The sequence below is a fragment of the Anoplopoma fimbria genome, chromosome 11 (genome assembly GCF_027596085.1).
Source record: "Anoplopoma fimbria isolate UVic2021 breed Golden Eagle Sablefish chromosome 11, Afim_UVic_2022, whole genome shotgun sequence".
NCBI lineage: Eukaryota > Metazoa > Chordata > Actinopteri > Perciformes > Anoplopomatidae > Anoplopoma > Anoplopoma fimbria.
In genome coordinates this window covers 11,614,699-11,631,601 of record NC_072459.1, presented here as the reverse complement: position 1 = coordinate 11,631,601, position 16,903 = coordinate 11,614,699, and the positions used below count along the sequence as shown (strand labels likewise).

Genomic DNA, 16,903 nt, shown 5'->3' with positions numbered 1-16,903 from the left:
GGCATCTACGGGAGAGTTTGTATGATGTGGGGAGGAGCAGCCGTCTGCTCCTGACCTACAGGTGAAGACAGAAAGCGCTCCTGTGAAGCCAACGTTGGGCCGAGAGGCGACGCTGCCAGCCAGAGAAGTCGGATATAAATATCCACCTCGCATGGCAGTTTCCTCCAAAAACAAACACTTTAGATTCTACCTTGTAATTTATCACTTCTCCCTCCCCCATGGAGGGAAAATCAAGAGAGGGGAAATGTTGAGTTGAAGGGTTGCAGTGTGTACAGTTTTTATTTTCCATGTTTCATTTCGTCTCTTCATGTTGCCTATTAATATTTATTGAGCTCCATCTGGATTCACTAGCATCACTGTATTAAAGAATCTTCAAAAAAAAACTCTTTCAAAACAAGGCCGAACTACATCTCAAGGCAATACCTCACAGCGCTAACAGTATGTGTACTGTTAGTTTTGAATTTAAATACTGTGTCAGGCCACACAAACTTATGTGTGTCTCAGATGTGTGTTTCTTTTATTTTGAGACTAAGGGTGTAAAGGCGTGGGACGATGATTTCAGATTCCTGGGAGAAAATTCCCAGGCCTGGAAGAGCCTGTGGAAAGTAATCAAGTAGCATAGTGATGTCATTCTGATGAAAGGCAGCCTGTCAGACAGTTGGCGACTATGGGTGCTCTTTGGCATGGGCCACAGCCCCGCTATACACCAAAATATGACATCAAAGCAGGTACCCGGCCAGGCCAAGAGGCTGGCACTGATCATTGTCTTCTTTGATTACAGTAGCCTCATCTTCTTGCTGAGAGGGATAAAAGAAAACGGCTGCTTGGTGTTAAGAGAGTGTCAAAAATAATGAGGCACATACTATGCGCTAATAGTGTCCCAGTGGCTCGGTGGATGGAAGCGCATACCGGCTACACACAACATTATGGGCAGAGTTCCCGGACAGGGATTAGGTCTAGTCCAGGACTACGTGCTTTTCAGAGGATATTTCCAGTGAATTTTGCTTTTAGTCTCGGACTTGGTTCTTAATCTCTGTCTGAAAAACTGGCCAAACATCAGATTCACGTCGCGTGTCAACAACTCTTTTTTATTTGTGTATGTATTCACCATAAAATACAAATCTTAAAAATAATAAAGTTATGGTGACCTTCAACTCCTTCCTACAGCAATTTCTTTAAGGTCTACAGTATCAAAACAGTTTCAAATACAGCTCTCGCATAAGTGAATAATGACCATGTTTTACAGCAGGGTGTGGACACCCCTGAGGAAGAATTTCCCCGTAGAGACAACCAGGTTAAAGGACAGAAAATGAATCATGTGTTGAGGCTCCACTGTCATGACCTGTAATAAAGGCTTGTCCATGTCCTTTGGCAAATCTGTGGCGTAAATAAACATTTCCGGGACAAAAGGGCCTGATTCTTCCTCTGTCTCGTTGGAGATGAGAATAAGCGCAGGGGAAGGAGGGCTGCCGCCTCTCTGATGATAATAATAGCGGGTTCCGAATGGTAATTGGTCTCTGCGCCCGTCCTCTGTCGCTACCTGACAGAGGGCACTGCAAAGGGTGATTCAGGCTCCAGGCATGAATGGAAAACTCCTCTGGCGGAAGGCCGCACACTCACGCACCGGTTCATCCAAACGGCCGGTTCCACCTCACTCATCTTCCTGTACGACAACACATTCCTACCAACATGCATGTGCGTTTACGCTAACACACACACACACACACACACACACACACACACACACACACACACACACACACACACACACACACACACACACACACACACACACACACACACACACACACATCCATCTTGCTTAGCATGAATGACGTGACAGAACTGCAGCGATTTTGTGACCATCGTTCAGATGAAAGATCAACAACAAACAGCTGACCTGAACTATTTGATTACCCCTTGGTGCCGGAGAGACCCTTAATGCAAGCTGTCCTATCTTGAAAGACTTCATTTTTATCAAACAGGGCATCATCTGTAACCAATAGACGGCCTCCTCTTACGAAATGAGAGCCTGCTCGACAGATGTCTCCTGCCTCTCTTACTCTCTCTTACTCCCCATTTACATCCACATCTAAGATGGCACCTCTTGACTTAAGTCAGGATCAAGGTTGTTTACCGATTCTCTGGATAGTATCAGGAACATGTGGTGAGGGGGGGGCACATGAAAGGAACTCTACAGTGTGTTAACACCCAGAACCTCTGTACATGTTTGTTTGGGGGGTTTAAACAATAGTTGCAACATGATATTAAGGGGTCCTGTTTCCGGAGGTTTGCCTCAAGGTGACACAGCACAGAAGCTGAAGTGTTTTCAGAGGGGCGGATAGCCTGAAACGTCAAAGCTCTCTAACATTACAGTCACATCAACTTGTTAATGATGTTGTCATTAAAATAACGCATCTTTAAAATATATATATTTTCTGTGCAGTATAGTTACTCTATTCTTAAAAAATGTCAAAGTCTTTAAAAACCAGCAAAGGAATGTCAATGTTGGAGAAATGACTAGAATATACACAAAACCTCTGAAGGTTTCAACAACTTCTCAACTAATTTGTAACACCTGAGTAGTATTCCATACATTTCCAATTCCGTTATCGTCCCGGCTTTTAGCAGATTTCCACACTTAAACACTTTGTGGCATAATACCACTAAGTCTCAGGCTTTGCTGTTGTGACCTTCATGGGACTTAGTGCTGCGGTTGAGTCACACAATCCCTAACCTGATATCATATGTTGTATGCTGGTGCTGACTCTTGCTAGTGCTCTGTATAGGAGAGGGTGGCAATTTAAGGGAATTTAAAGAAACTCTTCTATGAAATACAAAAGTTTTATAGATGGTGATCTCTCCTTTGTTCTACCAATGAGGACCTCCACCTGTTTCTGATGATGTGAGCCAGAGCCTGTCCCTTTCAAGAGGCTGATCCCTCCTGATCTCTTTGATGTAACCTGACCTAACAGTTCCAAACTAGCAGGATTTGATGATCTCGGATGGACCCTCGACAACAGCATGTGCAAATCAAAACTAACAGGCAAGGGGAGACGGACGGCGGGGATGTGTGAGCAGAACTGGCAGGCTGCGCTCACGGAGAGAGCGCTCACGGAGCTATGATGTGTTCAAACGCCAGGCAGGCAGGCAGGCAACGGTCACATGGTCAATGCTGCCAGCCCAGACTTAAGCAGTAAAACCTGTGGATCTGTGAGGGCACATGCAACTGATCGGAGATGAAAGACAGGCTTTGACTTTCACAGGAGGCCTAGAGTCGGGGGAGGTGGGGCCTACGGGGGCACTTCTGAGGGACTGCCATCAGAACAGCTGGGTCATTTTCAAATGACCTAATTCTAGGATTAATCCATTCGGACTTGCATGGTTAAATTTGTGTCTAAGCCACACGCAGACGATGGGAGGCAAAGAAAAGGGGGAGAGAGAGAATTAACAGTGAAAGCCAGAACGGCTTAACACTGGGAGTTCAAACAAGGTGCACGGTGGAGAACCACTGTGCACCAACAGTAGCAAAGCTAACCAGAGTGTCTGTCTCCAGCCTCACACTGTTAGGTAAGTTTAACGCAGAATCTACACATTTGGATCAGTCAAAGCGCAAGCATCTGCCGCTCACGCTTGGGTCAGAGGACGTTTCGACACACACCGCCGGGGCATCTCTTCATGCTAGCGTGTGTGTGTGTGTCAGAGGCCAGCGTCCATCTGCGAGTGATTTAAGGGTTACATTTTTTGCGATGACGTGTGATGAAACAGGGAGGTTTGGGTCAAAGTGACTAGACTCAATCTGTGACAGAGCCTCTCCTCCTGGGCCATACCACATGCTTTAATCTATACAAGCATCTGTTTGAAGTTCCCAATGAATACCATCAGTCCAGCTGGTGACTTCATATCCATCTTACCTGGATCAGAAGACTTCGACACCCTCTAGGCACAATGATTAACCACAGGGCTAGAGGTTATTTTGCTGAGAGGATGTGAAGCAGTTTTAATATTGTTGTTGTGCTCGCGACGCACGTTAGCATTTTCTAACATGCCCAAAAGTGTTATTTCTGGCTGAGTATTTTACCAGCACAACTTTGTAAAAGTCACAGTCCCCAAAGAGTAGGGTGTCAGGCTGATCTCAGACTCATAATTTATATTACAATGAAGTTGTCATTCATTGGTTCTCACAAAAAAACAAACATCTGATATCTAATGAAACTCGGCTCTCAGTGCCCCAATATGAGGCACAAGAGTTCTCTCCGATCTCACAGGCAAAGCTGGTTCTGCATCAAATAAGACATCATCAATAAACTACCTGTGTACAGGTAGACATTTAATGCCCAGCCCATTAAAAATAAACGTAATTACAATGTCACCCTGTATCATGTGGGAATAATGAGCTCAATCAAGGACAAAAGTCGCCATTAAGTGTCACCTTGATGAATAATTGTTGTTATTCTTGTGTAATCACTGCAGGTTACACTTTAACTTAAACGTGTCCGTAAAATGAGAGATTGTTGGAGGGAAGCCTACCTCAACCATACAGAGGCATTCCTGTGTTAAAAAGCTGGCTTGCCATCAGGATGCTCTGCTCGACTTAAAATATACAGTAGACCAGGAAAGTTTGGAAGAGACTGAAGTGGGAGTGAAGAGGCGAGGCGAGGAGAAAGAGTGATGGGTGCTTTGATCTTTGGAGGCCCCGTCTGGATAAAAAAACAAAAAAAACAAGTGTCCAAGTCCTTTTCTAAACCTTAAGAAAACATGAGCAGCTCAACTAGTCAGAGCTGGAAGTGATTCCTAAAAAGAGGTATGTGTGGAGTTTTTCTTTTTTCTATGGTGGAAGATACTCTCTAAACCACCTATTTTTTTTTATTTATTTGCCTTAAAAAGGTAAAGCTTTATAATAAGTGAACTAATAATAACAATCATAATGTTTGCTTATTTAAAAGGGTAAAGTCTGACATGAAAATGTTTTTTTTCCCCTAACCAAATATTGTTGGAACTCTGCCCGAGTTTTGACCGTGTCTTGTTTGTGTGTAACAAGATGCCTATTCTCACTTCATAAATTTGTGGTGGAATGGGAAATGGACATTTCGAGGCCAATAAAAGCCACCACATCAAATAAAACATCGTGGATCAAAAGAACCAAAGCATGGACATTTTTTCCCTATATAAATTAAAAAAAAAAGGAGGGGGGAGTCTGCCACGCTTGATTATGCCCAGAGTCCTGCCCCGCTCCTGCGATTGGCTGGACGGACACTCAAGGGGGGAAAGTTTGAATAAAATACAAGAGCATGGCACCAGTGTTGTCGTTCAAGCTTGTGCGCTTGGTCCAGCAGGGCTTGAGTTGGTTTTTGGTATAGATGGGCAAACGGTTGTAGTCGCACTCTTTAAAAAAAAATTATAATATATCCAAAAGAACTGGAGGACTGTTATTAATCTAAAAGGACTTTTTTAATTTAGTTCACAATCAATTTAAAGCGTTTCCAGGAGGTCGCAACGAGTTGTGGCGTCCTTTTAAAACAAACAGTGCGTCATTTTCGTTTCTTTCTCAGCTACATCAGTTTAAAAAAAAAAAAAAAAAAAAAAAAAAAAGTTTGTGTTTTTTTTTTCCCCACTGACGAGACGTTGCATTTTTTTTGGAGAGAAGACACCTCACACACCCGGGGATAAGATGACAGCGATCAGAATGGTTTCATCAGTGCTGGTGCTGGTGCTGATGCAGTCCGGAGCTATGTGCGCACGGAGGTTTCGGGGTGGCCGCAACCCGCAACCACGACGCTCGCCACCTCCTCCCACGTACCGGTCGGATCGGGGGGACACCACGGAGAGCTTCCCTCTGGATTTCACCGCCGTGGAGGAGAACATGGATAACTTCATGACGCAAGTGAAGAACCTTGCGCAGTCCCTCTACCCGTGCTCTGCGCAAAAGCTCGACTACGACATGAAGCTGAACTTTTTGGGGAACACATCGGTCACCTGCAACGACGGGAGTCCTGCGGGGTATGTACCAACTTAGGATGCACTTGCACAGCGTGATACATCACAGCATAACCCGCATGTATCTTGCACGCACAGACAACAATGCTCGTCTCAGTGGGGTTTCCTCTTATTCGGGCTGGTTTGTTTAAAAAAAAAAAAAAAAAGATGTTTTTAAATTCCTTAAAAAAAAAACATCTAAATGTTGAACAACAAATAAAACCTCTATAAATGATAAACAACCAAAATAAATGTGGGGATTTTCAAAAGAGAGCTGTGCCCTAGGACAGAATAACGGGATGAGATAAACAGCTGCTTTGCGTCAGCGAAGCGTGAAATTTGCGGATAGCCACATGGCCTATGCTTCATTTCCTTTGCTTCAAATTAGAATGCAGGATTTGCTCTGCAGAAAGTTTAGATTTAAGTTTTCAGACCCCAGCCCATCTCTCTCTGTCTCTGTCTGATGCTTGCACCCAGTGCGCACACTGCTGGATTATGATTTTTCAGCCGTTTAATATGATGTGTTATTTATTTTTGGCTACTGTAAAACGTGTACTATTTGCTCTAAATGGCTCCTGGTCGTTTCTGGTAAGTCTATGGTCTACGAGGTAAACAACAGATCACTACATTTGTTTGCCATGATCTCCACTGTTGACAATGTTGTAAAGCAGAAATCCATTATGCAGCAATGATGAATGATGCAGCCTGAATGATTTAAAGCCATAAGCCATGGCACTAAAAGCACATTAATGTCAGACAGATCCACTGCCTCTTATATTGTATAATACAAAAACAATCCTCAGTCATATGGACTCTTTTGAGTTCCATTTGCAGGGAGTTAAGTTAAATACTGTAAGTTAAACTGATTCCTGTACAAATCATACTGATAATTAAGGCATGGTCAAGTAAAAGTTATTTTTAAAAAGGTGTTATTTTTACACGATAGCTGCATGGTCCAAAGATGGTCAAACTGTCAACATATCATCCTGCACAAACTGTACCAAAAGACAAGAACAGTATTTAAATTGTATGCCCTTAATTTAATAGTAGGCCTTATTTAGCAAGACCATTGAAACCTATAATCACAATATTGTTGTGCAGTATTATATAAATGCTTTACTGTCAGTGTTGTCTGTTCTATATCAGGAGGCTTTGATGACGTATTTGTGTATAAGAACTTATCCGGGACCAGTTCACCAGTTCAGTGATGGGCAGACTTGACTGAAATCAGTTTTTTGTTTTTTTTATACATGTCTCTTTATGGATTTACTATCCTTTCTAATTCCTGTAAAACCCTGAAGTGCTGCAGAGCTGTCTGTTGGCGCGGTAAAGCTCTTAACTCTTTAGAGATGCAAGGGACAGTTACTGGCAGATGGCCGTTTCATTCACTACCCTGGCTGTTGTCAGTTGAGATGCTAATCCATCAGACACCAACTGAGTTTTCCACTGAGGCATTGTTACAGCAACAGCTAAACAAGGATACATCGGTTAAAATCATTCACAGGACGGGAAGGTGGATGTGTGTGATTCATCTTCTGGAGTTACACTTGTTAGAGTGAGTGTGTTGATGCAGCGCCTTTCCCCTCTTGGCTTGTTCAGCTTGCCAAGCCCGCCTTCACTTTGTTGTTTGGAAGTAGTGAGAAGAGCGCACTGTCTTCAGCCTACATCATTGACTGTGCCTCGCAATACAAAACATTAACTGCAGCCAAAGTGTGATTCAGAGTCTGAGCAAACGGCTCAGAGCTTCAGCCAAGTCTGTTTTTCTTTAAAGTCACTGAAGTTTTTTTGGCAATCCCTCGAGTTATGTCATTGGTAAAGTCGGGTGGATACTGATTGAATAATATAAAAAAAAAATATTTCAGCATCACAGTAGCACATTTAAAAATCCTGTTGAAAAAAGGATGATGAAGCGTCTGACATGGGAACGTCCAGCAGAATGCGCATGCCCTCTTCTGGACTGACAACATACAGCACACATTTATTATTGTAGGGTGCATTAACTTCTTATTCAAATTTGAACCTGGCACAAACACATTCACTTTATCTTACCCAGGGTGCATTAGAGGGGCTTTTATCTTGGACATATATGGGTCCCAAAGGAAAAAGACAGACTGTGTGATGACATCTACACTCGTCAATTGAGTTCTTTCATTTCACCATATCTCTTTATCATTACTGTGGGCCTGAGCCTTGATTTTATCCATGACGTGTGTGTTGATGAATGATGATCACAGTGATGATTCTAATATGGATTACCTACTCTTGCTACATTAAACATAAGGAACGCACTGTGTACACTACAAACAGTATAGGGGACAGTTTATCTCCTGTTTGATCCCTACATCAGTTCCCTAAGTGCAAACCGTACACATAACCTCATTGTTCTCTCCCGTGGGTACTCCCTGGATTTATATCGGCGAAATTGCATTTGTTGCTGTTGTCTGTCACCTTTCAGAGATAGGAATCAACAACAGAACAAGACATCTTTGTTTGGCTTAAAGGGATGATGTCCTCTGTGTTTATATATTTCATACTTGGATACCGTCACTGATGGTAGAAACAGTGCGGATATTGTTTTTCAGTGTTTATCTCATGTTTCTGAATAAAGAGCCTCGTATCACAATTGTGGAATGTGGTTTTATCTATCTGTTGTTTGGATCTGTTGTTATGCAGGCGGTGTCGAATAAACCTTGAGGCATTTAGTATTATATTCGCATATATTCAAGCATTATCAACTAGTCTGCTATGATGTGTTGATTTGATAATCTTTGTTCTCCCGTAGGTACTACCTGAAAGAATCTCGAGGAAGCAGACGGTGGTTGATATTCTTAGAGGGTCAGTATTAATGTAACCTATTTCATTATGCTTCTCTTTCTAATGCTTACATTTAGAATGATTAATAATTGTAGACAATGTTTGTGATACACTCTTCATTATTACATTTTTTTTTTGTGTGTGTATCTATGTCCAGGCGGCTGGTACTGCTTTAACAAGGAGAACTGTGACAGCCGATACGAGACGATGAGGAGACTGATGAGCTCATCCAAGTGGCCCCAAACCAAAACAGGTCAGCTTCAGATATTTTGTTTGTCTCACTTAACACTCCCATAAAAACCACTGTTGCTCCACCTGTGACCTGAAGCAAATCCGGAGCCCAAAACATGGTTAAAAAAAGTAGCCAGATCCTAATGTCTCAGTAATTAAAAGGATCGGATGTATCTGTCACCCCGTCATAATGTAGCTGCGGTGTAGGGCTACCTGGCGCCCGCTGCTGTAGGAACGGAGGCGCTTCCCCTCTTTCATTGCAGTGTAATAACTGTAATCCACGTGGTAATGATGATGAGGAAGAAAAGGATGTGTCTGGGAGTGCCGGGATAGCTAATGATACATGTTGATCTGTCTCTGCAGGCACAGGGATCCTGTCTCCGCTGCCTGAGGAAAACCCTCACTGGTGGAATGCCAACATGGTGTAAGTTGACTTATGTTTAGTGTGTTTATTGAAGCTCAATTTTTAATCATAGCTGGGAGCTTTAACTTTATGTTGGCGCTGCAGGTTCATCCCGTACTGCTCCAGCGATGTGTGGAGCGGCGCTACAGCCAAAACAGATCAGAGTAAGACATTACTAAATCATCAAAATTAACCCAAAGTGTAACCCCTCTTTAAAAAAACTAATTATTCTACAATTCTAATCGCTCTGTGTTGTGTGCAGATGGATATGCCTTCATGGGCTCACTGATCATTCAGGAGGTTGTGAAGGACCTGCTGAACAAAGGTCTGGACAACGCAAAAGTTCTCCTACTAGCAGGAAGCAGGTATGTTCATCGGTGTAGATTTTGCTTGTGATTTCAAATTCAAAATCTTAATTTCCTGTACAGGTGTTTGTTAAGAATATGTCATATTTGTGCGTGCAGTGCGGGTGGTACCGGGGTCCTTCTGAACGTGGATAATGTGGCAGAGCTGCTGGAGGGGCTGGGACACACGGGGATACAAGTGCGAGGCCTTCTGATTCCGGCTGGTTCTTGGACAACAAACAGTACCACTGCACGGACTGCGTGGACGCTGTGAGCTGTGCCCCCACTGAGACCATCAAGAGAGGCATAAAGTATGGGAGCCAGTGAATATTATCATAAAAAAGACATGGTTTTGTGAGATGGACTTATTTTACTAACCGTTACACTGTGTATCCTTTCTTTCCACCTGTCCCATCAGGTATTGGGGAGGAGTGGTACCAGAGAGGTGCAGGCAAACCCATGAAGGAGAGGAGTGGAACTGTTTCTTTGGATATAGAGTCTTCCCATCAATAAAAAGTGAATCTCATTCTTTACCATTTAAAATGAAAGCCCAACATACCTGATACTATACTATATGTATGCATGCACAATATTCTTAGATTCATCTTTGTCCATTCTCCCTGTGCAGGCCCTGTGTTTGTCGTCCAGTGGCTGTTTGATGAGGCCCAGTTGACAGTGGACAACATCCAGCTGACAGGCCAGCCGGTGCAGGAAGGCCAGTGGCGCTACATCCAAAACTTGGGCATTGAGCTGAGGAACACACTGAAAGATGTCCCGTAAGGCCATGTTTCTTTTAGGGAGGAGAAGTTTAGGAGGATTATTCCATGGATTCCCATTGGTTTATGTGTTGTTGTTTTCTATTCGCAGGGCTATGTTTGCTCCAGCATGTCTATCACATGAGGTTATCACCAGAAAGTGAGTATGATTTCATTTTCCAATCTCCCGTCCGTACCAGCGTATCATTATCAGGGGACACTGAACTTTGTGTCTGAGACTCTCTACTTGTGAGCTGACGGCGCCCTCTTGTGTTGTGTTCTAGTTACTGGCTTGACATTCAGGTTAAAGGCACCTCCTTGCCCCGAGCCCTGCACTGCTGGGATCGCAGCCTCAACGACAACAGGAACAACAAGGCTCCACCCAAAGGCTGCCCCGTACATCTGATTGACAGCTGCCCCTGGCCACACTGCAACCCCACCTGCCCCACCATCCGAGACCAGTTCACCGGACAGGAGATGAACGTCATTCAGTTCCTCATGCACATGGGCTTCGACGTGCAGAAGATGGCCCAGCAGCAAGGCATGGACCCCAGCAAGCTACTGGGCATGCTCAGCAGTGGCAGCTAAAAGGGACACGCATTCAAACAGCATCTCCAAGCTAAGCCCAAGCAGGGCTGGCTGGTCTCTCTGGCCAGTCTCCCATGGCTGATACCTCCAACTCCAACTTAACAACCCGTTCTACCTATAGTCAACTCCCCTCTGACCTCTTGTTTACTTTAGTTTGAGCCTCAGTCAAACACAGGGGCTTTTATTTGTCCCACAATCCCTTTTCCTCAACTGGTGACAAGTACGGAGGCAACATGCCACCATGACAAGGCACAACTCTCTGCTACTTTCCATTTAAATTATCTTTTGCTTTGTAAAAGAAAAAATATCACAAATGTAATCCAGTTTTAAGGATGCTCATTGTTGTTTTATTCATTTAAATATTATTTTCATCATTCCATAGATTATATTTCGTCATTGTTTCAAAAAAGAAAGCACCACAATGATTTAAGGATGCGGTCTTTGTCAGTAGTCACTATATAGTATATAAGGGTCTAATTCTAATCACACAAAAACCTTCATCAAGGCAGAGACAAAATAACAGATACGATAAGGTGAGAAAGGCACTGGATCAAAAGTAAATTTTGTATTTACTTCTAAAATAATGGAAAGAACGATCGCGAGAAATACTCCTCTAATCAGCTCATGGTAAAAAACTATTTGGATTACCGTGGATGCTTTTTTTCCCGATTCATTATGATTTATTGGCATGAATGTAACAAAGACACTATTGCCAAAGAGTCAAGTAATAATGAGATTTAAAGGAAAAAAAGGTTAATTCATAAATTCAAGAATATTGCAGGAAACAATAGGCTGAAATTAAAGCAGCAAACAGACATATATCAAATGTTACTCCTTGCTAAAGAAAGTAGCTAAAAACAGCAAATGACAGGCAATGCTCCAAACATATAAATATTATGTTACAGTTATTATGGGTTAAGTGAAAAGATCAAGGTAACTCATGAATGATAGTGGTGAAATCTGAGTGGCATATCTTTTAATTTGGACAGATTTGAAAATGCCACAATGGCCGGTTTAGTCGTCTGCTGAAGCTGAAGATTGTGGTGCTAAAGTGAACCGAGAAAACTGTAAAGGTCTATCAGTAGCTACACATACACCACAGTGCCATTACATCTAGTTTATACCTCTTTCTCACCGGCCGCATCATCTCAAGAGGACTGTAAAAACCCCAAACATAGGGTACACATCCATGCTAGGTCGGTAGCTCAGCAATCCTCAGATCAATGCAATGAACATTTAAAGGGAGACAAATTACGAGTATTGTATATTTTTTGAGTATTTGTATAGGTTCTTTCAAGTGTTCACTATTGTAACTCCCTTCTTATATTTCATTATAGAGATCACTTTTTAATATAATGACAATGTTGTATGTAATGATGTCTTTATAAATGATGTTTTTTTAAAGGACCTCTATTTGGCATCACACCAGAGAAGGAAACGTATTACTACTTGTAATTTTATTCTGTAACATATTTTTTAAACAGAAACAAAAAACTCAAGCTACGTTGGTAATTTACATATTTATTTTGTTATGTAAATTATATTTATAAGTGCTATTTTCACAGAGAAGTGATTCTTTGTAAATTGTAAATACATTGCTGTTTTTTTCTCTTTGTGTTGATTGCATGTCTTTGTATCAGACCTAAAGGAAAAGACACATTACATATACTACAAGGTAAATATTGCTGTGCAGTCTTGTTATTCATTATTTTTTACATTATAATTAATCCGATTCATATTATTATTTAAAGGGGTGTAGAAGTAGCAGTAGTAGTAGTAGTTGGTATCAGTAGTATTTGCACAATTCTCATTTCCATTTTATACTCACCGCACAAAAACCTTCAGTAGGAGTTAAGGTCAACTGCTCCCTCAGGCTCCCAATGCAGTCTGTCACCATTTTGACATATCTGATAGTAGATATGAGGCTTAGTGTACACAAACTGTCAGTTAAAGGTTTTTTTTAACACCTTAAAAACAGTTTTTGCCAAATCTCAAGAACTGTGGTCAATCTCCAAAAAATTCAGAGCAGGTAAAGTGAAAGTGAGAAATGTTGTTTATTTTATTGAAAATGACCCAAAATTTTAAGAAAATTACCAGATAAACTGATAATATCAAACTTAAAATAACCAGCCTACAAGAAAATCTTCTAACATTACACACATACACAAGTCAATGGAAGGCACTGGCCAAGCCATCGGGAGCTGTTGGGTTTGGTTTCTTGCTCAAGGACAATTGGACATGTGGTCAGGAGGAGCCGCTAACCTTGCGATTAGTGCTCGACCTGCTCTACCAACTGGGCCACAGCCATCTTTAAACATCTAGTATGTAACATTCCTAATTTTAGCCACTTTAGATGTGCAGAACACAGTGCTAAAATATAACTTATAAGAGAAACAAGGGGTCTGAAGCACGCTGACTGGTTATGACTGATTTACAGCCTGTAACAGTGCAGACAGATTACATTTCATCAATTCTGTTTCTTTAGAGTTAAATTGGTCATAGACATAAGGGAAACACACATAGTCAACTTAGAACAGGTGTAATATGATGATGATTTCAAACCTATTGGATGATGACCCAAATGTCCAAGTGCTACATTTACTGCCCTATAATCACATCAGAGAAAAAAGGCAGATATATCTATCAAAAAGTACAAACACTGTTTCCATCCAGTGTAATTAAATAAATCATGACTAATTCAGCGCTTCATTTAGGTCAAATGGCTCAACTCTGTAGACTGTTGATGGTGAATCCAACATGCCTCTCTGCAGAGCAGTGAGTTGATAATGTCACCTAATCTTTGTAACAGCAAGCTTCTGTGCAGTCTTAAGAACTAGGGAAATGAATATTGCAGCTGTTTTGGGTGATTACTCTCAGCTATTAGAAGTGTGTTTCTGCTCAAGGGTTTGTGATAGATTGTAGTCTCAATATTACTGTGGTTTTTCCTTGTAAAAGTGTCTAGTTTAGGAAGAAAATATGACATGCTGTTCCATAGTGAAAGAGAGATAGTTAGCTGCAGAATTCATATATTTCATGAAATCAATCAGCTCTACACCTCTCCCTACGACCATAATATCATCAATGTCTCATTTCTGCAAAGAAATCTTGGACAACAGTGTGTTTTGGAGTGAGTTAAGAATGAATTTCTCAGCATAGGAAGCATAATTAGCATACTTTTAGTATAGGATGAGGTATATGCACTTCCTATTGGGGGCTTGTTAATGGATTTTGTATTTCAGTCAGGCCATAAAATACAGGTAATATAGGACACAGTAAAAGTAGGAAGGATTTGGCTGAAATACACCAGACTTCACATGCTGTAAAATGATTTGTTCACCTGACACACTGTAACTCAAAAATCACAGTCTACTAATATCACAGGTTAAAGTATTTTAAGTAACTACTAATTTATTTCCACTTCCCTCTTTCATGCATCGCTCAAATCTGCAATCACATAATCATAATCATCCCTCTGGACCTGTGTGTAATTTCTGCCTCTAATGGGAGCCTAAGCCTCCCTCCCTGTCATTACACCAGTATAAATGCCAGTTTCTTACTCCGGGTGCTCTGACTCAGCCTCTCTGGGTGCTTCCTAGAAATACGACTCCCATACCGCCTGCCACATGTAGCCTCCCACCCCTCTGTGGAATATAGACCCCCTATTTATAGAGCTGGCGAGGCCCGTATCCTGGGCTAGGCACAAACTTTCATTTAAACAACCACCCCTTGCAGTCCACTGAGTGTGCACTGACACATACACGGGAGGGATAGTGTGTGTGTGTGTGTGTGTGTGTTTGTGAGAGCAAGAAAGAGTGGGAGACTCAATCCAAGAGGCAAAAGGAGACAGCGACAGCAAGACAAAGAGCGAGAGGCAGAGCCAACAGTTTGAGTGATTTTGATGAGCAGTTAAGGGCCTACAGTGAAGAATTACAAGGACCGTATCACTGAGTAATGGAACTTGACTGACAGGACAACAAACTAGTCCACCTGTTCGACTCTGGGGGCTATTGTTGGAGGATTGATCACTGGATATGACTTTTAGAGGACCTTACCCCACTTTGAACTTTTGATACACTGGACAACTTGGTGATTGAAAAGAGCAAGCGAGGGAAACCAAGATTTATGAGGACGTACACTTCAGCTTTGAGTAAGACCAGGATCAAATACTAAATCTCTAAAACATGTTTTAAACATCATAAGAAGGACTGATACCGGTGGTATATGATTTACGGAACGTATACTCGGTGTTCATGGTTTATAGGCGTGTGCAGCCGAGTAGAGACATTGCTTTAGAAACAGACAAAAAATAAACAATATATCATATTTGAAGGTCTAATTAAATATCCTTTGCTTAAATAAGCTACTTAACTAACTTCTACATAACAGAGTATAAATGTGACTGGATCTTAAGCACACTACTGTAATTACAAAGCAAGCTTTGGGAAGAAACTACAGACATTTGTAATTAAGGACCATCTATAAAAAGGCAACCAAGGAAAGGGTGAGGTCTGCGAGTCAGCCACAAGGACACCAAGACAGAGAACAGGACGTCAAGAGCCTCCCCAAGAAAAACAGCTGCTTCTGCGAGACAACAAACACCATGGATTCCCATGGAGGACACTACCTCAACAAAGACGCTGTGCTGTCACCTTTAGGCGCAGCCAGAATGTGCCAGCTGCTGCTCGGTTGCACCATAATGGCCCTTGTGTCCCACGGCGCAGACTACAGCGCCACCTACGGAACCTTCTGCATGTTCGTATGGTGCTTCTGCTTTGCCATCACACTGGTTGTGTTCACCTTGGACATCACTCGGCTCCACGCATGCATGCCCATTTCCTGGGATAACTTCACCGTGGCATTCGCCATGCTGGCAACCCTCATGTACATCACTGCCTCTGTGGTCTACCCTGTTTATTTCCTCCAAACAGAGTGCCCAGATGAGGACTGTGAAGTCCAGATCTACCGCATCGCTGTCACCGTCTGCTCCAGTGTTTGCTGCTTCCCCTACGGTGCTGAGGTGTTCCTAACTCGAGCCAAGCCAGGGGCGGTGGTGGGTTACATGGCCACTGTGTCCGGGTTACTCAAGGTGGTCCAGGGTTTTGTGGCCTGCATTATTTTCGGAGCCCTGGCCAACGACAGCGAGTACAACCTCTACATTGCCAACCAGTACTGTGTGGTGGTGTACAGCCTGTGCTTTTCCGTCACTGTCATAGTGGTCATAATAACCGTTTCTGGTCGGTCATCTGCCCTGCGGTTCCCCTTTGATCGGTTTGTGGTCGTCTACACCTTCTTCGCTGTGATCCTCTACCTCAGCACTGCACTGATCTGGCCCATCTTCAGCTTTGACAAAAAGTACGGCACCACTACTCGTCCTGAGGACTGCCCACGTGGAGAATGTCCCTGGGACAGTAAGCTAGTGGTGGCAGTGTTCACCAACGTCAACATGATCCTATATTTTGTAGACTTGGTTTACTCGCAGAGGATTCGCTTTGTCTCCGGCTCTGCTGTCTGAACCCCTCCTCCCCTAAAGACTGCTTAGATTCAAAGATAAATGAAGAAACTTTGTGTCCACATCATGCTCTCCACAGTCAAGTCTATGTGAAGGAATAGTCCCCTTGGACACATAGATCCATTGTGTCATATCTATGTGTGACATTTCTTTTATTATCAGTATTTTTATAAAATGTTGCCTGTAGGCAGCAAAACTGACAGTATTAACCCCATTTATGAGCGTAAAAGGCCTTTGCCCAGTTCTGCAGTGACCTACCAGGAAGAGACTGCCAGGTGCGCCG

General features: G+C 42.5%; 2 protein-coding genes across 2 annotated transcripts; both read left to right on the top strand.

Annotated features, from left to right (window-relative positions):
* The first annotated feature begins 5,794 nt into the window (after positions 1–5,794).
* On the top strand, positions 5,795–11,111 carry notum1a (notum, palmitoleoyl-protein carboxylesterase a). The gene is given in 12 exon segments (XM_054608206.1): positions 5,795–6,000; positions 8,759–8,811; positions 8,948–9,043; positions 9,385–9,445; positions 9,530–9,588; positions 9,687–9,789; positions 9,889–9,977; positions 9,980–10,079; positions 10,187–10,284; positions 10,397–10,544; positions 10,636–10,683; positions 10,808–11,111. Coding segments are annotated over 12 exon segments (1,296 nt in total). The 5' UTR covers positions 5,795–5,863.
* A 4,600-nt stretch (positions 11,112–15,711) lies between these two features.
* On the top strand, positions 15,712–16,623 carry LOC129099086 (myeloid-associated differentiation marker-like protein 2). The gene has a single exon (XM_054608252.1). It carries the CDS (start codon positions 15,712–15,714, stop codon positions 16,621–16,623), a length of 912 nt encoding a protein of 303 aa, XP_054464227.1.
* Positions 16,624–16,903: the final 280 nt, after the last annotated feature.

Bases quoted from the DNA above. Each gene is read 5' to 3' on its own strand.
- LOC129099086 (XM_054608252.1), top strand. From the start codon at position 15,712: ATGGATTCCCATGGAGGACACTACCTCAACAAAGACGCTGTGCTGTCA.